The sequence below is a fragment of the Jaculus jaculus genome, chromosome 2 (genome assembly GCF_020740685.1).
Source record: "Jaculus jaculus isolate mJacJac1 chromosome 2, mJacJac1.mat.Y.cur, whole genome shotgun sequence".
Lineage (NCBI taxonomy): Eukaryota > Metazoa > Chordata > Mammalia > Rodentia > Dipodidae > Jaculus > Jaculus jaculus.
This window is the reverse complement of record NC_059103.1, coordinates 74262548-74283443: the sequence shown is the minus strand read 5'-3', so window position 1 is coordinate 74283443 and position 20896 is coordinate 74262548. Positions and strand designations below refer to the sequence as shown.

Here is a 20896-nt window from a genome sequence, read left to right as displayed (position 1 = left end):
ACTTGCTTGCAAAGTACAATGGCCTGGGTTTGATTCCCTAGTTCCCACATAAAGCCAGATGCAGAAAGTGTCACAGGCATCTGGAATTCATTTGCAGTGACCAGAGGCCCTGGCATGCCCATTCTTTCTGTGCTTGCAAATAAATAATTTTTATGAGAGACAGAGATGACAGAGAGAGTGAGAGAGAGGGAGATTATTAGTGTGCCAGTGCAACTGAACTCCAGACATGTGCACCACTTTGTGCACATATCACCTTATGAGTCTGGCTTACATGGGACCTGGAATATCAGACATGGGTCCTTAGGCTTTACAGACAAGTGCCTTAACCATTAAGCCATCTATCCAGCCCCCAATAAAAATATTTTTAAAATGCCTATCAGCTATAACCTGATACTAGATCAATAAACTGATAAATGCATAAAAGACACAAAGGGTAGAAAAGTAGATCAATTTTCTGCCATCTAGAAGGGAAGAGGGTTGGGGAGATGGCTGAAAAGGTGACAACACTTGCTGCTCAAACATGAGGACCTGAACATGATCCCCATCACCTGTGTTACAGAAATCAGGCATAGAGAGAAAGAAATGGCATGCACACAAGAACATAACATCATTTAAATTTCAGTAAATGCCAGGAAGATACACTTAACTGAAACATATTTGGGGACATGTATACTAAGCAAGGAATTTGCATAAAGTGGTAGTTATATCCTACTAAATATAATAATTACCTACAAGAAGAGCCTAATCCACAATGTGGGCCATACAACAAATTAAATCAAATGTATCATAGGTCTAAATGTAAGAACACAAATCATAAAACTGACAGAAGATAGCATCAAAGTTTTTATGACCTTGGACCAGGCAATGATTTCTTAGCTACAAACCAAAAGCACAAGCAGCTACAATGACAATGAGATAAATAGTAAATCATCAACATTATAAACCTTTGTGTTTCCAAGATCACTATCAAAAGTGAAAAAACACATAGACAGAAAAAAAAAAACTTATAAACCATACATCTGGTAAGGGATTTATATCCAGAATATATAAAGAACTCCTATAACTTACAAGGAAAAGAAAAAGAACCCAATTTATAAAACAGGCACAGTATTTGGAAACTTTTTACCAAGGAAGACATATAAAAGGCTAATAAGTACAAAAAAGTGCTCAAAAACCAATTATCAGGTACTACTTCTCACCTATAGCTATAATAGCAGCTATAATCAAAAGGACAAACAAGTTTTGTCAAGAATTCATACACTGCTAGTGGGAATGGGAAATGGTGCAGCTACCTTGAAAAATAGGCAATTTCTCAGTTTCTCTAAGAATTAATCTATAGATTTACCACACAATCCCAGATATTCCATTGCTAGGCATACACCCAAGAGAATAAAAAATGGATTTTTAAACCAAAAACTTGCACAAAAATTGTGGTGGTTTGATTCTGGTACTACTTTTCATCATAAACTTTTGTGTTCTGAATGCTTGATCCCCAGCTGATGGCAATTTGGGAATCGGAACCTTGCTGGAGGTGTGTTGTTTGTGGCAGGCTTATGGGTTATAGCCAGCCTCCCCTCACCTGCTGCTGTTGTCCACCTGATGTTGGCCAGGTGGGGATGTCTACCCTTTGCTCATGCCATTGTTTTTCCCACATGCCATTGTGGAGCTTTCCCTAGAGTCTGTAAGCCAAAAGAAGCCCTTTCCTCCCATAGACTGCTTTTGTCAGGTACTTTCTACCAACAATAAGAAGCGAACTGCAAAAAAAATATTCACAGTACTCCCTGTGTAACTCAGGTTGACCTTAAGCTTTTCTGATCTCCTGTCTCTATTTCCCTAGTGGCAGGATTAAGATATGTGTCACTACTCCTAGTTTAACTTCAATTTTTAGTAGGATTTTTCATACAAATTCCTTTGTTATACTACATGATCCAAATTTTGATATAAGAAAAAGATATAGAAAACAACCTACAGACATAGTGAACAAAACCTAGAAATTTCCTCTGGGAGCAGCCTTTCTTAACAACTCTGCCTGTGTGCTTCTCCCCACTTATGCTGTTTGTTTGCTACTCACCGTGTTTCAGGTACGTTTTTGTGCACCATGATGTGTCCCTGCTGGGCCCTGGTGCCATCTTTTCCAAGAAGGGAGTAAACCCTTTGCACTACAACCCGGACTCCGACTCCAGACCATGGGGCAGCTCTCTGGCTTTCTACAATGTCCAGGAGAGAATCCCTCAGAGGAGCATCAACTTCAGGGTATTGTGTTGCCTCTTCATACTTGTGGGTCCAGCCTGTGCCCATGCTGGGCAGGCCACTACATACAATCTGGCAAGACATGCAAAGGGAGCTGTTTCAGTTTGGTTTACAATATCATGCTGCCCACCAAATAATGACATATTAGGCAATTCCTAAAACACCTGTACTGCACTGAAAGAATGATAAAGAAAATAAACATGTAGTGTGGGCCTCTACATCTGCCTGTTTACTAGCCCTGCTGAAGTAAGGAAGGTGGGTAAGTACATTTGAGCACATTTTTTCCTAACAGAATACCAAGTGAACAGTCCTGCTGTTAAATACCTCATGGTAATTTTTTGTTTTCCAAAGAATGACTAGGTGTGGTTGTTTGATTCAGGTGTTCCCCATAAACTTAGGTGTTCTGCATGCTAGGTTCCCAGCTAATGGAGATTTGGGGAATAACACCTCCAGGAGACAGTGTTATTGTTGGGGGAGGGCTTATGGGTGTTATAGCCAGTTTCCCCAAGTCAGTGTTTGGCATACTCTCCTGTTGCTATTGTCCACCAGATGTTAGCCCAGGGATGATGTCCATCCTCTGCTTATGCCATTATATCCCCTGCCATTATGGAGCTTCCCCCTCGAGCCTGTAAGCCAAAATAAACTCTTTATTCCTACAAGCTGCTCTGGGTTGGGTGACTTCTACCAGCAATGTGAACATGACTGCAATACTAGGGTTTATAAAAACAAACACACCATTTTATTAGGTGCTTATAAGTGCAATGTGTTCAGTTACATACCTGCCATGCTCATGTGTTCTCCCAACAAGTCTGTCTAATAGCATCAATGATTATAAGACAACAATACTTCTGAAGTACTGCCTATCTTCCAGGTTCTGTTCTTTATACACTAATGTTCATCTTCAAAAAGACCACAGGGACTCTCATAGGTCAAACTGAGATGCAAAGAAACTGCTGAAGGACAGTTAGCAAAAAGTTACTGAGGTAGGATGTGAACCAGAGACATGGTTTCAAAGATCTATGCCAATATATTACAGGGCAGCTTCACTGCCACTGTTATGAGATGAAACATACCTCAAAAGTTTTGCAAAGCATAACTATATAAAAACATACTTTGGGTCACACTTAAATGGTACCAATAAATTGATTAGAGTATTCTACTTTTCAATATTTCCTCCATATTTTTTATAGTCAATGGAAGATTTTTGCTTTATGTGGTACAAAACAGAATGAAGGCTTCTGTACTTTATTTTCCCTTCCTCCATCTGTCAGTCTCAGTGTTGTGTTTTATGGTGATTCTAGTGACTCAGTAGGTTTAAAGCCAGTGAACTGGAAGCACACTGACTCTCAGAGCAGAGTGTCCAGGGGAACATACCATACCCATTGCTGGTGAAATGACCATGGCTCAGGCCCTCCCTCCCCACTGAATCATTGTCTACCATATAACTTTAAGCTTATAAAACTCTTTCTCTCTCAAAGGGTAGGATAGAGATATCATGGAAAAGAACAAAATGACTTTTAAAAATAAAGGAAAACTATTATTTAAAAAAGAACAGAAAATACTTTGATATACTCTACTAAGTTAGAACAAACTAAAATATATAATAAGAAGTATGAAAGATTGTAAAAAGACCATAAATATTACAGGCTTTCTTATCTTCAGACATAACAATAATAAGATGTCCTTGGCATATATATTTGGGAACGATGAAGTTCCTCGTTTATATCTCAAATCCAGACATAAGTACTCTTGCAAGTATAAATCCTCTGAACCAATGAGAATTTACCTGATTTTCAGGTGAATTAACTGTTAGATCCTTAATTCTAAAGGTCTGAGCCAAAGTAATGTTTCTTCTTGGAAGTGATATATCCCGACAGTACACTTCATGAGCTGTTTCTTTGGCAACAACTTTCTGACAAAAGTAAGTATTTAGAATAACAGGGCAACTTCCACTTGGGATGATAAGTTTTTGCCTGAAAAAAGAAAAAGAAATTCAGGAGTTTACTTGCAATTTGGATTCTCTCCTCCCTCCCTCCCTTCCTCCCTCTTCTCTCTACACACACACACACACACAGAGAGAGAGAGAGAGAGAGAGAGGGAGAGAGAGAGAGTTTTTGCTAAACATGGAATGCTGCTACAGGTAGCTAAAATTATGCCTGTGCACTGACCAAAAGTGGCCCCAATGATGGATAGCAAGACAAGGCCAGTTCATGGAGGGACAGCTGGCCTCATGATAGACAGTCATTAACAAAAGATAGGAAAGACATGCCAGTGAGCAGTCACTAAAGGTCATAAGGTGCAAGTGTGACTTTCCCAGTGACAGTCCTGTGTCAGGAATGGTAGAAAATCCTTTCAGTTTCCAGGCTTGAGATTTCTCAGGGAGACCCAAGATATCTCAGGGAGAAATACAGGTACACAGAATGAGCAAAGACTTCCTAGACTAAAAGAAGAGCTTAAGCAATGAACTGAATATTATTTACCAATGAAAAAATTTTAGATATTTCAATACTTATAGTCTTTCAAATTATATAACAGTAATTGCTGAAGTAACTTTTATCTTTGTTACTAAATGGCCATGGTCACTGAAATGGCTGGCACAGACATAAAGAAAGGCCCAGGTTCCTCTCAGTCCTCTGATGAAATAAAACACTTTAGTGCCTATTCTTTAAATCTGGATATGTTGTTAATAGGTAAAATTGGGATTTCAGCTTTGAGGAGGAAGATGACATACTTTCCCCATTCTGATTAAAATACCTAACAATGCACAGAAAGTAAACATGATTACATTGAAAGGTGGAGACAAGGAGGAACACTGTCCCAGACCTATGAGGACTGACCCAGCTCCAAGTACCTGGGAATTCTTTGTGCTTCTGCTGTGCCCTAGTCCCTGAAGGACCTAACAACCAGGAAATAGCAATAGGTGCTGGTAAATAAATAAATAATTAGATAAAGGCAAGAGCTACATGTGACACATTTATTCTAGGAAAATACTTACTCATGATGAAAAACTGACTGAACTACAAATAGAAACTTTATCAACAATAAATGGCAACTACAAAAGTTTTGTAGTTGACATGATTAGTGGTGAAAACAGTGAGAACCAAGATTGGAAAAAAGGCAGGGATCTTCTTTCCACAGAAGTTCTAGCTACACTAATTTCCTCAGTGGCTGCATCAGTTTACATTCCCACCCAAAGTGAAGGAGCTTTACTTTATAGGGAGTTCTCTGGAACTTACAGGTATAGGTAAGAACTTTCTGAATGCTGCTCTAGAAGCACAAGCAATAGCCTCAAGAATCAATAAATCAGCAGAGTGAATAGGAAGCCTACAGAAGAGAAGAAAAAAATTTGCCAGCTACATCTCATAAGAGTTTGATATTAATAACATATAAAGAACTATAAAAGGTAAATACCAACAAACTCTGCCAATCAATAAATGGGATGAGATGAGCAGACTCCTCAAGAAAAAGAAACACAGCTGGGCATGGTGGCACATGCCTTTAATCCCAGCACTTGGGAGGCAGAAGTAGGAGGATCATGGCTGTGAGTTCAAGGCCACCCTGAGACTCCATAGTGAATTCCAGGTCAGCCTGGGCTAGAGTAAGACCCGACCTTGAAAAACAAACAAACAAACAAACAAACAAACAAAAAAAAAGAAACACAAATGGCAAACATATTTAAAAAATGTTCAACATTCTGATTATTTTTTATGTGGAACTTTAAAAAATTATATTCTGTTTAGTTAATTAAAATTTTTTTCATTGTGTATTTTCATTGTTCATGGTACTGAGCTACATAAAGTCATTTCTAGCTACATAATATTTATTGAATATATCTCATTAATCTGTACCCTTCTCTTTCTCACTAGTCCTTACTCCTGCTGGTTCCTTTTGTTGTCATCACACAATTTCTCTTCAGCTTTCATGTCAAATATATATACAAAGCTACACATCTATATAAAAATAGGGCATTGGAGAGATGATTCAGTGGTTAAGGTGTTTGCTCACAATGCCTAACAACCTGGGTTCGATTCTCCATTACCAACATAGAGGCACATGCACAGTGACACATGCATCTGGAGTTTGTTTGCAGTGGTTAGAGACCCTGGTATACCCATTCTCTCTCTCTTTTCTTGCAAATAAATAAATAAATAAATAAATAAATAAATAAATAAATGGTAAAAACTAGGAACCACAAAGGAGAGAAAACATCTATTAAGATGATCATGTGATTTCTGTCCATAGTCTATTGATTTCAATATACTTAATCATCTCTTCATCTTGGGATGAAGCCAACTTGATTAGGATGAATATCTTTGTGATGTGTTCTTGAACATGGTTTGGAAGTAATTTATTGAGAATTTTTGCATCTATGTTTATCAAGGAGATTAGGCTACAATTTTTTTTGTTGTGTCTTTATCTGGTGTTGGTATCAGGGTAACACTGGCTTTGTAAAAACACTTTGCTATTGTCTTCCTTTTCTATTTTATGTTTAAGAGGCACTGGTATTATCTCTTGCTTTTAAAGGATTCACAGAATTAGATAGTGAACTCGTTTGGACCTAAACTATTTTTTCAGCTGGGGGAGCTCCCCCTCCTTTCATGCTGCACCCCAGATGTTTTATAAATTTAGTTTAAAAATATTTTTACAGTACTTAGTATTGAACCTAGAGCGTTGTGCATGATAGGCAAGTAATCTACCACTATATCTCTAGCCTGGGAGAATTTTTTGTTAGTGTTTCAATCTCATTACTTGTTAAAGGTGATAAATTGTTTATCTCATCTTGTTTTAATTTTGGTAGTTCTTATTTATCTGTCTAAGAGATTCATGCATTCTTTTTTTAAAAAGAATTTCTAGTTTAGTGCAATATAAATTTTTAAGGTACATCCTGATGATTTTCTGAATTTCACTTGTTTAAATGTCTACCTTTTCATCACTAATTGTATTAATTTGTATCTTATATTTCATTTGCTTATTTTGGCAAAAGGTTTGCCAATCTTACTCTTTTTGTTTTAGAGAGAAAGAGAGAATTGGTGTGCCAGGGCCTCAGCCACTGCAATTGAACTACAGATGCTTGCGCCACCTAGTGGGCATGTACAATCTTGTGCTTGCCTCAGTTTTGTGTGTCTGGCTTACATGGAATCTGGAGAGTCAAACATGATGAGTCCTTAGGCTCCATAGGCAAGTGCCTTAGCTACTTAGCCATCGTTCCAACCTCTTATTTACTTTTTCAAAGAAGTAACTCTTTGTTTCATTGACTCTTCTTATTCATTTCAACTTCATTAAATTCTGCCAGGATCTTAATTATTTATATCTGTTTACTGCTTTTGGGTTTGGCTTGTTCTTTCAAAGCCCAAAGGTACACCATTAAGTTGTTCATTTGTGATCTCTCTGATTTTTTTTTTTTAATGTAGTCACTTGTAGCTATAAACTTATGTCATGGGGCTATTTTCATTATATTCCATAGGTTTTGGTATGTTATGTTTTTATTTTAATTTGATTTTAAGAATATAATCTCTTTGATTTGTTCAGTGACTCACTCATCATTTAACAGTGTGTTTGTTGTCCAGTCTCCATGACTTTGTGTACGCTTTGTGTTGTGATTTCATTCCACTGTGGTTAGATAGAATACAAGAAAATATTTCAGATTTCCTTATGTTAACACTGGTTTTGCATCCTAATATATGTTTTATATGTCCTAAGGAGGTACCTTGGGACACTGAGCAGAATGTATATACTTTGGTGTTTAGATAAATGTTCTACAGATGTCAGAGTTGGGTTCTGAATGCTGTTTTCACCTCTAGGCAACCCTTTATAATGCTGAGTCATAGATTCTAGACCTGCCAGTGAGTATTCCTTCAAAAGTCTGATTGTAAAGGCTGCCATACTCCCATGTGTGGTTCCTGATGTTGATCGTGCAACTTAGCCCTGTGACTGTGTTTTGATAGTTTCTTTCCTACAGCCTCCAGGAAAGGTTTCAGTATATACCACTGGTAAGGGTGAGGGAGAGAACCAAGAGTTCAAGGCAGCTTGGGTTAAATAATGAGATGCTGTCTTAATACAAACAAATGAATATACAAACAAAACAAAGCAGAAAACAAACAAAAGGCTTTTATCACTCCTTACCTGAAAATGTTATATATTAGACCAACAGTAAACAAAAATTTAATGTACTTGAAAAAATACTGCTGAGATCAGAGAAGAAAATACATGATCTTTCAATTCTCCTTTACTGTCAACATTGCCACACATGAAAAACCCTTTTCACAACGCCCTAGATTTCTGAGATATTTTATTCTGGTTCTATTTTCATACTACCATTCTTTAATCCTTTCTGTGCCTAGCAAATAATTGAATCACAATGATATCTGGTAGAGAACATATATATACTGAGACAAGTTGACTTAACTATAGCTTACCTTAACCATCTTAGAAAGCAAACCATATTTACTCCAAATCCTAACATCAGACTGATTTGCTTTACTGCCTTGCAAGAATGTGCATATATCTGAGGTGACTGGTAGAGAGAATTTATAGATTAATGGGGATTAATGTAGTGACATTAAGGAAATTGAAAACAAATAGAAATGTTTTTCTTTCTATTCCTTACAAACTTTTTTTGTAAATTTACCTAGCTAAAGGAGTTAGACTAAAAATTGTAGCTTTTAGGGATACAGAGTCTAGATTTTATTTTCATTCTTTGAAGACATGCTTGGAATTAATGCTTGAGAAGTGTTATCCTTGGAGGAAAGGTAAGTGTTCTACTGGAATTTTGGCATCCAGGTCCTGAAAGAGCACATGCACAAGAAAGGGAAGTGACAAAGACAGACATGAGATGGTTGGCTTCAGGCACATAGGAATAGATGGGAGACATAAAATCTATTGTCTTAGAACTGGCAGAAACTATGTTGCTCTATCTGTTTATACCTATCAAGTGTTAGAATGAGAAGCTGTAAAGGTGAGACTTAAGTTTAACTGCACAAAAACATTTACACTCATCCTCTACACATGTACTATTCAACAAGGTAACCAACAGCTACTTGGCTAGTGAAACTTTAATGATAAAAACAATAAAATATGTGGAGTCATGAGAAGGAGGTGGAGGAAATGAAGGAGTAGAAGGAGAATTAGTCAAAACAAAAGATGTTATAAACAAGGCATATAGAAGCCTACTTCTTTTTAAGCTAATTAAAAATATATAATTTTTAGGGCTGGAGAAATGGCCTGCAAAGCCAAACCGCCCAGGTTAGATTCCCTAGCACCCACATAAACCAGATACACAGGTGGTGCATGTATCTAGAGTTTGTTTGCAGTGGCAGAAGTCTAGAAAAATCCAAGTCTCAGGTCTGATCCTTTCCTTTCTCAGACATACGGACACTAGAAAAGGTAATTTAAAGAAATAGCTATCATATTTTTCATGGTAGCTTTAAATTTTATTTTGAAATATTTAATTAATTTCAGAGAGAGAAAAGAGGGAGAGAGAGAGAGAGAAAGAGAGGAGAGGAAAGGGAGGAGAATGTGCGTGTGTGCGCGTGTAAATACACCAGGCCTTTTGCTCCTTCAAAACTGCACATTCATGAGCCACTTTGTGCATCTGGATTTATGTGGGTGCTGGGGAATCAAATCTGGGTCAGTGAGCTTTGTAAGCAAGTGCTTTCAGTCACTGAGTCATCTCCCCAGCTGGTAAATTTTATTTATTTATTTTTTTGGTTTTTTGAGGTAGGGTCTTAGTATGGTCCAGGCTGACCTGGAATTAGCTATGTGGTCTCAAGAGTGTCCTTGAACTCATGGTGATCCTCCTACCTCTGCCTCCCAAGTGATGGGATTAAAGGCGTGTGCCACCATGCCTGGACGTAAATTTTATTTTTAAGACTACATATGGTACACTCAGAAAACACTGAAAATCTTGCCAGAAATTAATAGAAATACAGAGTTGAAGAGGAAGGAAGATCATAGTCAGAACTCAGATCAACCTAGGTTTAAATTCAAGTACTGAAATTTACTACTTATTTTGTCTGTATCAAATTATTTCAATTTTTTGAACTTCTTTACATCTAATGAGAGAATAATCTCTTTTTATAATTAGTATGTGAAATGTCCTCCATGTGGGAACACTGGGTCCAGGTTGTGGTACTGTATTGAGAGCTTGTAGCACCTTTAGGAGGTAGAGCTCATTGGAGGAAGTGGGTCATTGGGAGTGTGCCTTGAGGGTCACAAAAAATTATAACCCAGCTCACATCCTATTTGCTCTGTTTACCTGTTCCATACAGATACATAAGCAAGGTGCTTGCTTGCAAAGTCTGCTAGCCTGGATTCTATTCTCCAGTACCCACATAAGCCAGATGCACCAAATGGCACATGCATCTGTAGTCTGTCTACTGTGGCAAAAGATGTGTAAGCAGTAGCTCTTCCCACCCTTACAGAGCTACCTGACATCATACCTTCTCAAAATATAAGCCAAAAATAAATCCTTCTTCTCTTAAGTTGTTTCTTATCAGGTATTTGGTCAGGGTTATAGTTACCCTCTTATTGCTGGGACAAAGCACCTGACCCAAAGCAGCTAATGGGATGAAAAGTTTTTATTTATTTATTTTTTATTATTTATTTATTTATTTGATAGAAAGAGGGAGAAAGAGAAAGAGAGAGAATGGGCATGCCAGGGCCTCCAGGCAAAAATAAACAAAATGACAACAACAACCACCCCCACAAAGCTGGGTGCCATAAACATCAGTAATCCCAGTCAGGTTGGGGGCAGAGAGAATAATCACTGGGTCTTGATGAATGAAAATGGCAGCTCTGCACTAAGAGAGACCCAGTCTCATAGAAATGCACAGATGAGCCATCGAAAATGACATGTGAAGTTCTACTCTGGCCTTCACATACATGTGCACTGGGTGTGCCCATCTATACACACATGTGCATACACCATACACTCATACAAAGCATCATATACCATAACATACATACTCTACAAACACACACAGACACACACAAAACAAAAAATAATCCTCACAACAACCGCCCTTCCTCCCACCCTCCTTCCCTTGTTTCTCACCTTTTTTTTTTCAGTGCAGGGGATGTAGGCTAAGACCTCTTGCATGCTAGCCCTCTACTACTAAAGGACAGAAGCCCCCTATTTTGCATTTCAAACAAGTTCAATTAATGCTGCTGTTGGTTCCATAATCATATTTTGAGTATTGTCTAAAACGTGCACACTCTGACATATGCACATATGTGTGTAACCATTCACTATTCTCTAAACTCTAGAAGCTAGACCACATTAGGTTCTACATCTACCTGACCAAACACCAGTGTGACGATCCAGAAGCAGCACACGCATAACAGCGAATAACCAAACTCCTGCTTGATGCACCAGGCATAGCACACACACACGTAACATGAATAACCAAACTCCTGCTCGATGCTCCAGACACAGCACGCACACACGTAACATGAATAACCAAACTCCTGCTTGATGCACCAGGCACAGCACACACACACGTAACATGAATAACCAAACTCCTGCTCGATGCTCCAGACACAGCACACACACATAATATGAATAGCCAAACTCCTGCTTGATGCTCCAGACACAGCAGACACACAACATGAATAACCAAACTCCTTCCTGCTTGATGCTCCAGACACAGCACACACACGTAACATGAATAACCAAACTCCTGCTCGATGCTCCAGACACAGCACACACACATAACATGAATAACCAAACTCCTGCTCGATGCTCCAGACACAGCACACACACATGAATAACCAAACTCTTGCTTGATGCTCCAGATACAGCAGAAACATAACATGAGTAACCAAACTCCTGCTCGATGCTCCAGACACAGCACACACACATAACATGAATAACCAAACTCCTGCTCGATGCTCCAGACACAGCACACACACATAACATGAATAACCAAACTCCTTCCTGCTTGATGCTCCAGACACAGCACACACACGCATAACAGTGAATAAGCGTTTCTGTGGAACATTGCTGGGTTCACCAGTTTCAGAAGCAGCACACAAATCCTTGGTGGGCCAATAACATCTTATTTCTGCAATCATAATGGCTTTAAGATTTAGTCACTAATTTGTTTTTATGAAAGACTTGACTAAATTAATAATGAAGATATTACTCTACAGAACAAGAGAAAATCTAAGTATTACACCCTAAATCTATTAGCCCACCACTCCAATGCTGCAGAGAAAATGATAATCTGAGGAGTACTTTTCCTCTCTTGACTTGAGTTAGCAGTCTCTTTAAGTAGCTCCTCTGTAGTGTCAGGTGCAATGCATATCTTAAAGAGAAAGACTCAATTTTCTCCAGGTGTAGTCTGTCTGCTCAGAGTAGCAGTGTTCTGTAGCTGGTAGAATACAAAATATGAAATCTACAGGCTGGGATTAAAGAACAGTTTTGTTAATTTCAGGCCAAATGATCTTAATTTTATCATTAATATGAACAGAATCCATTTTTCTTTATAAACAGGCATAACAACATTTATAGGTAATAATGGATATGAAGGAATGATGTATTAGATTGCTCTTATATGTATTATTTATTATTAAAGATCTCATATTTATACAAATTATTCTAGATTAAAGCTTGAATTTTATTTCTTACCATGCACAAAACTCTGCAAGTAGACTCTAGCCCTTCAAGATACTATTAAAGGCAAGGACTTTCTGAACAGGGCTTCCAGCAGCTCAGGAAATAGTACTAACAATTGACAACTAGGACCTCATGAAATTAAAAAGTTTTGGCATAGCAAAGGATATAGTTAAGAAAAGAGACCATCTAAAGAGTGGGAGGAAATTTTTGCTAGTTATACATCTGACAGGTTAGTATCTAGAATATAACATGAAAGTTTAAAAAACTAAAGGAAAAAAATCAGTAATAGATTAATGAGTAGACAGTTCTCAAAAGATGAAATACAAATGCCCAACAAATATGACAACAACTATTCAACATCACTAGCCATCAGAGAAATGCAAATGGCAATTGTGTTAAAATTCCAAGTCAGCTCAGTCAGAATGGCAGTCTTATCAGGAAAATCAAATGCTGGTAAAGAAGCAGACAAAGGGAACTTTAACACTGCTGGGAGGAAAGTAAACTAATCCGCCCACTATGGGCATCAGTATAGAGATTCCTCAGAAAACTAAAATAGACCTAACATATAATCCATCTATACCACTCCTCAGTATTTACTCAGAAGACTCTAAGTTAACGTATCACAGAGATATTTGCATAGCAATGCTCACTGCGGTACTACTGATAATAGCTAAGTTATGGAATCAATGTCAATTTTCATCAACAGAGGAAAGAATAAAGAAAAATTGGTTTAAATACACAATAGAATTATTTCAGTCTCAGAAAGAAAAATAGTGGGTTGAAGAGATGGTTTAGTGGATAAATAACATATTGTGCACACATGAATATCTGAGTTGAGATCTCTAGAGTCCACAAATAACACTGACACATGGCAGGCATTTGAAATCCTAGCATATCAATGGTGAGAAGGGAGGCAAAGATGGGAATTTTCCAGAATCTCATTGACTAGCTAGCTTAGTAACTGACATGGTGACGAAAATAGAAAGACTGCCTCAAACAAGGTAGGTGGCAAGGACAAGCAATCCAAGGTGTCCTCTGATATCCACACACACTGTCATGGTAAATGTATATGCTACATCTACATCCATGAACATGCAAATACATACAAAAAATAGGGATGGATATCACATGTTTTCTCTCACTTGTGAATCTTAGATTTTGTGTAGATATGAAAAATCATGTATGTGTAGATGACATGAAAATAGAAGAAAAGCTATCTCAGGCCACAAAGGAGAACAATGAAAAGGGGAAAGCAGGGAATACAGGTATAGAGAGAATATGCTCGAAGTACATTACATGGTTGCATGAAAATGGCCTTTGTGAACAAAGTAAAATATAAATAAACAGACTGGGAAGATGGCTTAGAGGTTAAAAGCGCTTCCTGGCAAAACCTCTTGGCCTACCCAAGCCACCCATGTAAGCCAGATGCAAAAAGTGGCCCAAGTGTCTAACATCTGTTTAAAGCAAGGCCCTGGTCTACACCCCCCAAACCCACCCTTCTTCTTTTTAAAAACATATTTTTATTTACATATTTATTTGAGAGAGAGAGAGATTAGGGCATACTAGGGCCTCTTAGCACTGGAAACAAACACCAGATATATACAGTTTTGTGTGTCTGGCATTATGTGGGTACTGGGGAGTCAAACCTGGACCTCTGGACCTGTAGGCTTTGCAAGCAAGCATCTTTAGCCACTGAGATATCTTCCCAGCTCAAGCAAACCTCTCTTCTTCTTCTTTTTTGGTAAAAAAAAAATAGAATTTTATTGAATCTAGTATACAATCAATAGGTTTCAGAATAATAGTTTTTTTTCATAGATTAAAAATAGTTTTCCATTCTCTCTTTCTCTCTATCAAATAAAAATAAAATAAAATAAAAATGAAAAAAAAAGAAAGAAAGAAAAAGAAAAAGAAGGGCTGGAGAGATGGCTTAGTGATTAAGGCGTTTCCCTGCAAAGCCAAAGGACCATGGTTCCCTAGGACCCTTATGTAAGCCAGATGTACAAAGTGGCACATGAATCTGGAGTTCATCTGCAGTGGCTGGATGCCCTGGCATGCCCATTCTCTCTCTCTGTGCCAAATAAAAATAAAATAAAAATGAAAAAAGTTTTAATAGAATTTTTACTTTTTGAAATTTTTATCTTTAATTTACTTGAAATTGAATTTTTTATACATGCATAACTATTACCCAAATAGAAATGGAAATCCAGTTCACTATCACTAGTTAGTGAATCAATTTTAATTGCTTAAAAGTATCTGTAATCATTTATCGCATTTTTCTTCTTCTTTTTAAAATTAACTTATTTGAAACGCACAGAGAGACACAGAGAAGAGCAACGGGGAAAAGGGGCATGCCAGGGCTTCCTGCCCCTGCAAACGAACTCCAGATGTATGTGCCACTTTGTGCATCTGGCTTTATGTGGGTACTGGAGAAGTGAACTGGGGCTGTTAGGCTTTACAAACAAATGCCTTAACTGCTGAGTTATCTCTCCAGCCCAAACCTCTCGTGTTGACAAAATTATCCTTGAAAATTATCAAAACAGAACTGGGTATGGTGGCGCATACCTTTAATCCCAGCACTTGGGAGATAGAGGTAGGAGGATCACTGTGAGTTCGAGGTGGCCCTGAGACTACATAATGAATTCCAGGTCAGCATGGGCTACAGCCCTTGAAAAACCAAAATAAAATAAAAGAAATTATCAAACTAGTATTTCCCCTATAATAAACCATTAGAACTATCATCTAACTGTAAGTTTAAAGTAATTTAAATAAAATTCATGTGCATCCTGGTATAGGGGGGCATGCATGTGCCATAGCATGCATCTGTAAGTTTAAAGTAATTTAAATAAAATTCATGTGCATCCTGGTACAGGGGGGCATGCATGTGCCATAGCATGTGTCTGTAGAGATCACTGCCCTACCTGAAACTGCTGACAGCAGCTTGACTACAAAGCGCCTCAAGTCAAGAATGTTTACCAGGGCAAAACCAGTCAACATACGCTGATGGAAGTTTGGGATGGAGTGCCTCTTTCTCCCAGGCAGATAAGGAGTTTGTTCTTGCTACTGTAGGCCACAAAGCCCTGCTGGCCAACTTGTTTCTCTGTCAACATCTGCTTTGTCTCAGAATAACATAGCAAGTAGTCTCCTGAAAAAGTACTTCTATGATAATCTATGCTAAGCTAACAGTATAATAATGAATGAGCCTTTACAAGCTGAATAATAAAAATACTGTGGGCCAATCACCTAGGGCTACTATCATTTGAGATAACAGTCCGTTGGTTCCCTCACTTTCAAGTTAGCCAAAATGTCTAGTGTGTTAACTGAAACCTTGCCATGCCCCTACAGGTAATACCACTGGAGGTTTGTGGGCAACTTTCAGGATAGTCCTAGTCTCCCCCGCCTCCCCCACCCATGTGCTCATGTACACATTTGTATGTGAGGGGTGTGCACATGCCATAACATGCATGTGGAGGTTAAAGGATAACATTCAGGTCAGTCCTGGTTTTTTCATCTTACTGGCGCAGTTTTTCTTTCTGGATTTCTGGTCTGTTGTTGTCTGTTGGTCTTGCTTCTGGAAAATTCTCCTGTCTCTGCCTCCCATATAGCTGTCAGCAGTACTGGGATTACAAAGTATGACATAGCTTGTGGCTTTTTTATTTGAAAAAGAGAGAGGAAAAAAAATACCCAAGGCCTTCAGCTACTGCAAAGAAACTACAGACTCATGTGCCACCTTGTGCATCTGGCTTATATGGGTCCTGGGGAATTGACCCTGGGTCCTTTGGCTTTGTAAGCAAACACCTTAACTGCTAAATTATCTCTTCATCCCAGCTTCTGGGTTTTGTTATATGAAGTCTGGGGATTGAATTTAGGAACTCTAGCTTGAGCTGTGATCATTTCATTCACTGAGTTATCTCCTTAGCCTTGAAGAACTGTTTTTTCCCTTTTAGTATTTTAATTTATTTGAGTGAGACAGAGACAGAGATTATGGGTTCACCAAAGCCTCCTGCCACTGCAAACAAATGCCAGATATATGTGCTACTTTGTGTATGTGATTTTATGTGGGTACTGGGGAATAAAACCCAGGCTTATCAGGCTTTGCAAGCAAGTGCCTTCAACTAATAAGCTATCTCTTCAGTCCTTGAAGTACTTTTTAAATGATGGAAATTGAGTTTTTTGATGTACTATTTTAAGAAATATTTATTTTTTAAACTTATTTATTTGAGATAGAGGGGGAGAGAAAGGGGGGGAAGGGAGGGAAAGAGAGAGAATGGGCATGCTAGGGCCTTTAGCCACTGCAAATGAACTCCAGACATGTACCACTTTGTGCATCTGGCTTACATGGGTACTACAGAATTGAACCTAGGTCCTTTGGCTTTGCAGCCAAGTGCTTTAACTGGTAAGCCATTTCTTCAGCACTGATGTGCTATTTTTAATCAGAAATATGATAAGCACAATAAGAATAATGGACTCAATGTTTCCTTAGATTAATTCTTATTTCAGCTTTGGGAAGGACAAGCTGGCTTAGAAGAAGCTGAAAAATCAGTTTAGGGCTGGAGCTATGGTTTAGTGGTTAAGGTGCTTGCCTGTAAAAGCTAAGAACCCAGGTCTGATTCCCCAGTATCCATGTAAGCCAGATACACAAGGAGGTGCATGCATCTGGAGACTGTTTGCAGTGGTTAGAGGCCCTAGTACACCCCTTTCTCTCCCTCTATCTCTCTCCCAAATATGTAAATAAATAAAATATAAAAATCAGTTTATCTTTCTAATCTTTTAATTCCAACTGAGATAAAAACATAGACAGTATTCATTAAACATGTGCATGCACAGCACACACACTTCTCAAGAAGAAAAAAAAATCAACAAAGGCAGGAAGGCAGTAGCATACTTTAAAAGATATGAAAAAGAATATATATATATATATATATATATATATATATATATATACACACACACACACACACACACATATATATATACATACATACACACACACACACACACACACACACACATATATGTTTTAATGGCTGGAAATTTTGATGTTTGCAAGGGTATAGAAGCAAATGAAAAATGAGATGGTATAAGATATGAAGAACAGACTACAGTTTTTGAGCATGAATACTGAAAGATACCAAATCAAATGGATGGAATAATATTTTTTATAATCTATAAAAAATATGCTAAATTGAATATTCAGTTGTAAATTCATGAAGAAATTGAAGGGTAATAAAAGAAGTTTGGGAAGACAATGATCTCCAAAGAGCTAAAGCTGACATAAAAGAACCACTAAAAAGAGTATGAGGAATAGTATCCTCAAAAACACAAGGCAAATATAAAGCTAGTCTAACTTCAAACAGAACAAGCCTCAGCTAATCTGATAAATGTGCAAGACTGGTAAAGGACAAAGATTTATTTTTTAAAAGTAATGAGAATGTTCTTGAATTAAGTCTATGTTTACAGAGGGAACAATTTCTCTTAAATGGCACAACTTATTTTCAAAGAATTGGGGCAATAAAGACAGCAAAAACCTCAGAAAGACACATATCAATGAACACAAAACCACAGCAAAACCAGCCATTACTAAAGTTAATATAATTACCACAGTGAGTTTCTACTTCATGAGAAACACTATAGTGAGTAGAGTCCCACATATCTGTAATTTTTTGATATTTATTTTTTTAAATTTTTTTAAAATTTAATTAATTTATTTATTTGAGAGCGACAGACACAGAGAGAAAGACAGATGGAGAGAGAGAATGGGCGCGCCAAGGCTTCCAGCCTCTGCAAACGAACTCCAGACGCACGCGCCCCCTTGTGCATCTGGCTAACGTGGGACCTGGGGAACCGAGCCTCGAACCGGGGTCCTTAGGCTTCACAGGCAAGCGCTTAACCGCTAAGCCATCTCTCCAGCCCCCTAAATCTGCATTTTTAATGAGTATTAAACCAGGGGATTCATCCCAGGCTTTGCTTCTCTGCTTTCTGTTCTGTCCTTGGCCCAGCCTGACGGGGATACAGAGCAGATGTCTCCTTGCAAGCTCTGATCTCAGACACCATGCTCTCAAGTTCTTGCTAGTCCATCTACATAGCATTTATTATATACAAAAGATTACTCAGGACATGAAGAGATACAGCTTTGAGCTGAAATGTCTGAAATGAGAAATGTGCTGGATATTGGGAATTTTTGGATTGTGGAACATTTGCATATACATAGTATATTCAAGATGGGAGTCTAAATACAAATTCATTATGTCCTATATATATCCTGAACATAAACATAATTTAAAGGAATTATTTTACAATATTTGGAATAACTTTATATAAGAAACATAGTTTGTGTGCTGCACCTAAAGTGGCTAGAAAGGCTCTTTTCTTCCTTTGTGACTACTCAATTAAGTGGGTGCTGTGTACTTGCATTGTGACAATCTATCACACGAGGCTGAGGAGGGAATGTTCTGTTTGTGGTGTCATGGGGGCATTCAGATAGTTTCAGTCTTTGGAGTACTTTGGGTTTCAAATGTTCAGATTAAAAATGCTTAACCAATAAATATCAGGATCATCCCGGCACAAAGTTTAGTCCTTCAGAAAAGGGAAACAGTCATAGCAATGCTTATTATTTCTGTTTCAACAAATGCTTGATGTTCACAGTATTTATTTCTATAATGTTTGTGTAAATACAGTTATTACATAAACACTTCATAGATTCCTTTCCCTTAGATGATCACATTTGAATCTTGTAATTACCCTGGAAAGAAAAAAGAATGTAGGATTATCTCTACTTTTGTTTGTACTTTTTCCCCCCTGAGGTTGGATCTCACTCTAGCCCAGGCAGACTTGGAATTCACTCTGTACTTTCAGGCTGGCTTCAAAGTCATAGCAATCTTCCCACTTCTGCCATCTGAGTGCTGGGATTAAAAGTGTGCATCACCACACCTGGTGATTTTCTCTATTGCATTTTCTATTTGCATTTCATTTTATTTTAAATTAAATTAAATTAGTGTGGTGGTTTGATTCAGGTGTCCCCCATAAACTTAGAAGTGTTCTGAATACTAGGTTTTCAGCTGGAGATTTGGGAATTAATGCCTCCTGGAGGGAGTGTATTTTGGGGGGAGGGCTTATGGGTATTATAGCCAGCTCCCCCTTGCTAGTGTTTGGCACATTCTCCTGTTGCTATGGTCCACCTATGTTGGCCAGGGGGTGATGTCCACCCTCTGCTCATGCCATAGTTTCCCTTGCCATCGTGGAGCTTCCCCCTTGAGCCTGTAAGCCAAAATAAACCTCTTGTTTTCCAACAAGCTGCTCTTGGTCAGGTGATTGCTACCAGCAATGCAAACCTGACTGCAACAATTATTATCTATTTTCTTTTTAAAAGACAGAGTCTCGCTATGGAACCTGAGTTGGGTTTATTTTTGGGTCTTCTATTTTATTCCATTAGCTTATATGTCTGTTTTTCTGCTAGTACAATTCTGTCTTCGTCTTTATGCCATGGTTCTGCACTGTAATTATAGATCTTGCAGTATTTTTAGGATTGCTCTGATTATGTATTTTGTATTTCCATATTAGTTGTTGGATTTTTTTTTTTCTAGTTTTGAGAAAACTGTTTTTAGAATTTTGAATTGTATTGAATCTATAGATTATTTTTGGTAGTAAAGCCATTTTCACAATATCAGTTCTGCTAATTAAGATGCATAAAAGGTTTCTCCATCAGCTGGTATCTTCATTATTTTCTTTTTAGAACTATATTAATGTTTCTTTATATGGGTCTTTCACACCCATCCAATCTTTAACTTTTATTTTTCCTCAACTTTATTGAGGTGTAATTAGTTTGCTTTTGAGATAGACTGTCTTCAAACTCACTATGTAGCTGAAGATGACTTTGAACTGCTAATGCACATGCCTTCTACCTTCAAAATGCTGGCATTATATTTATATAAAGTTTCAGAGGAGAAGGATGCCATCAGGACTGGACTAGAAGTGGCTTGTGTGATATGGTGGATAGGCTGGCTGCATTCTGCCCATGCCTTGAGAACTTGAGCA

General features: G+C 37.9%; 1 protein-coding gene across 7 annotated transcripts in view; it reads right to left on the bottom strand.

Moving 5' to 3' along the window:
- Window positions 1-20896, bottom strand: part of Spidr (scaffold protein involved in DNA repair) — a 453987-nt gene that overhangs the window by 140251 nt on the left and 292840 nt on the right. For all 7 annotated transcript variants that reach the window (XM_045143466.1, XM_045143467.1, XM_045143468.1 and 4 more), the window contains 2 exons: window positions 4037-4223; window positions 2072-2322 (listed from right to left, as the gene is read on the bottom strand). In XM_045143466.1, coding sequence (XP_044999401.1) covers window positions 2072-2322; window positions 4037-4223 — 438 coding nt within the window. The remainder of the gene's footprint in view (window positions 1-2071; window positions 2323-4036; window positions 4224-20896) is intronic.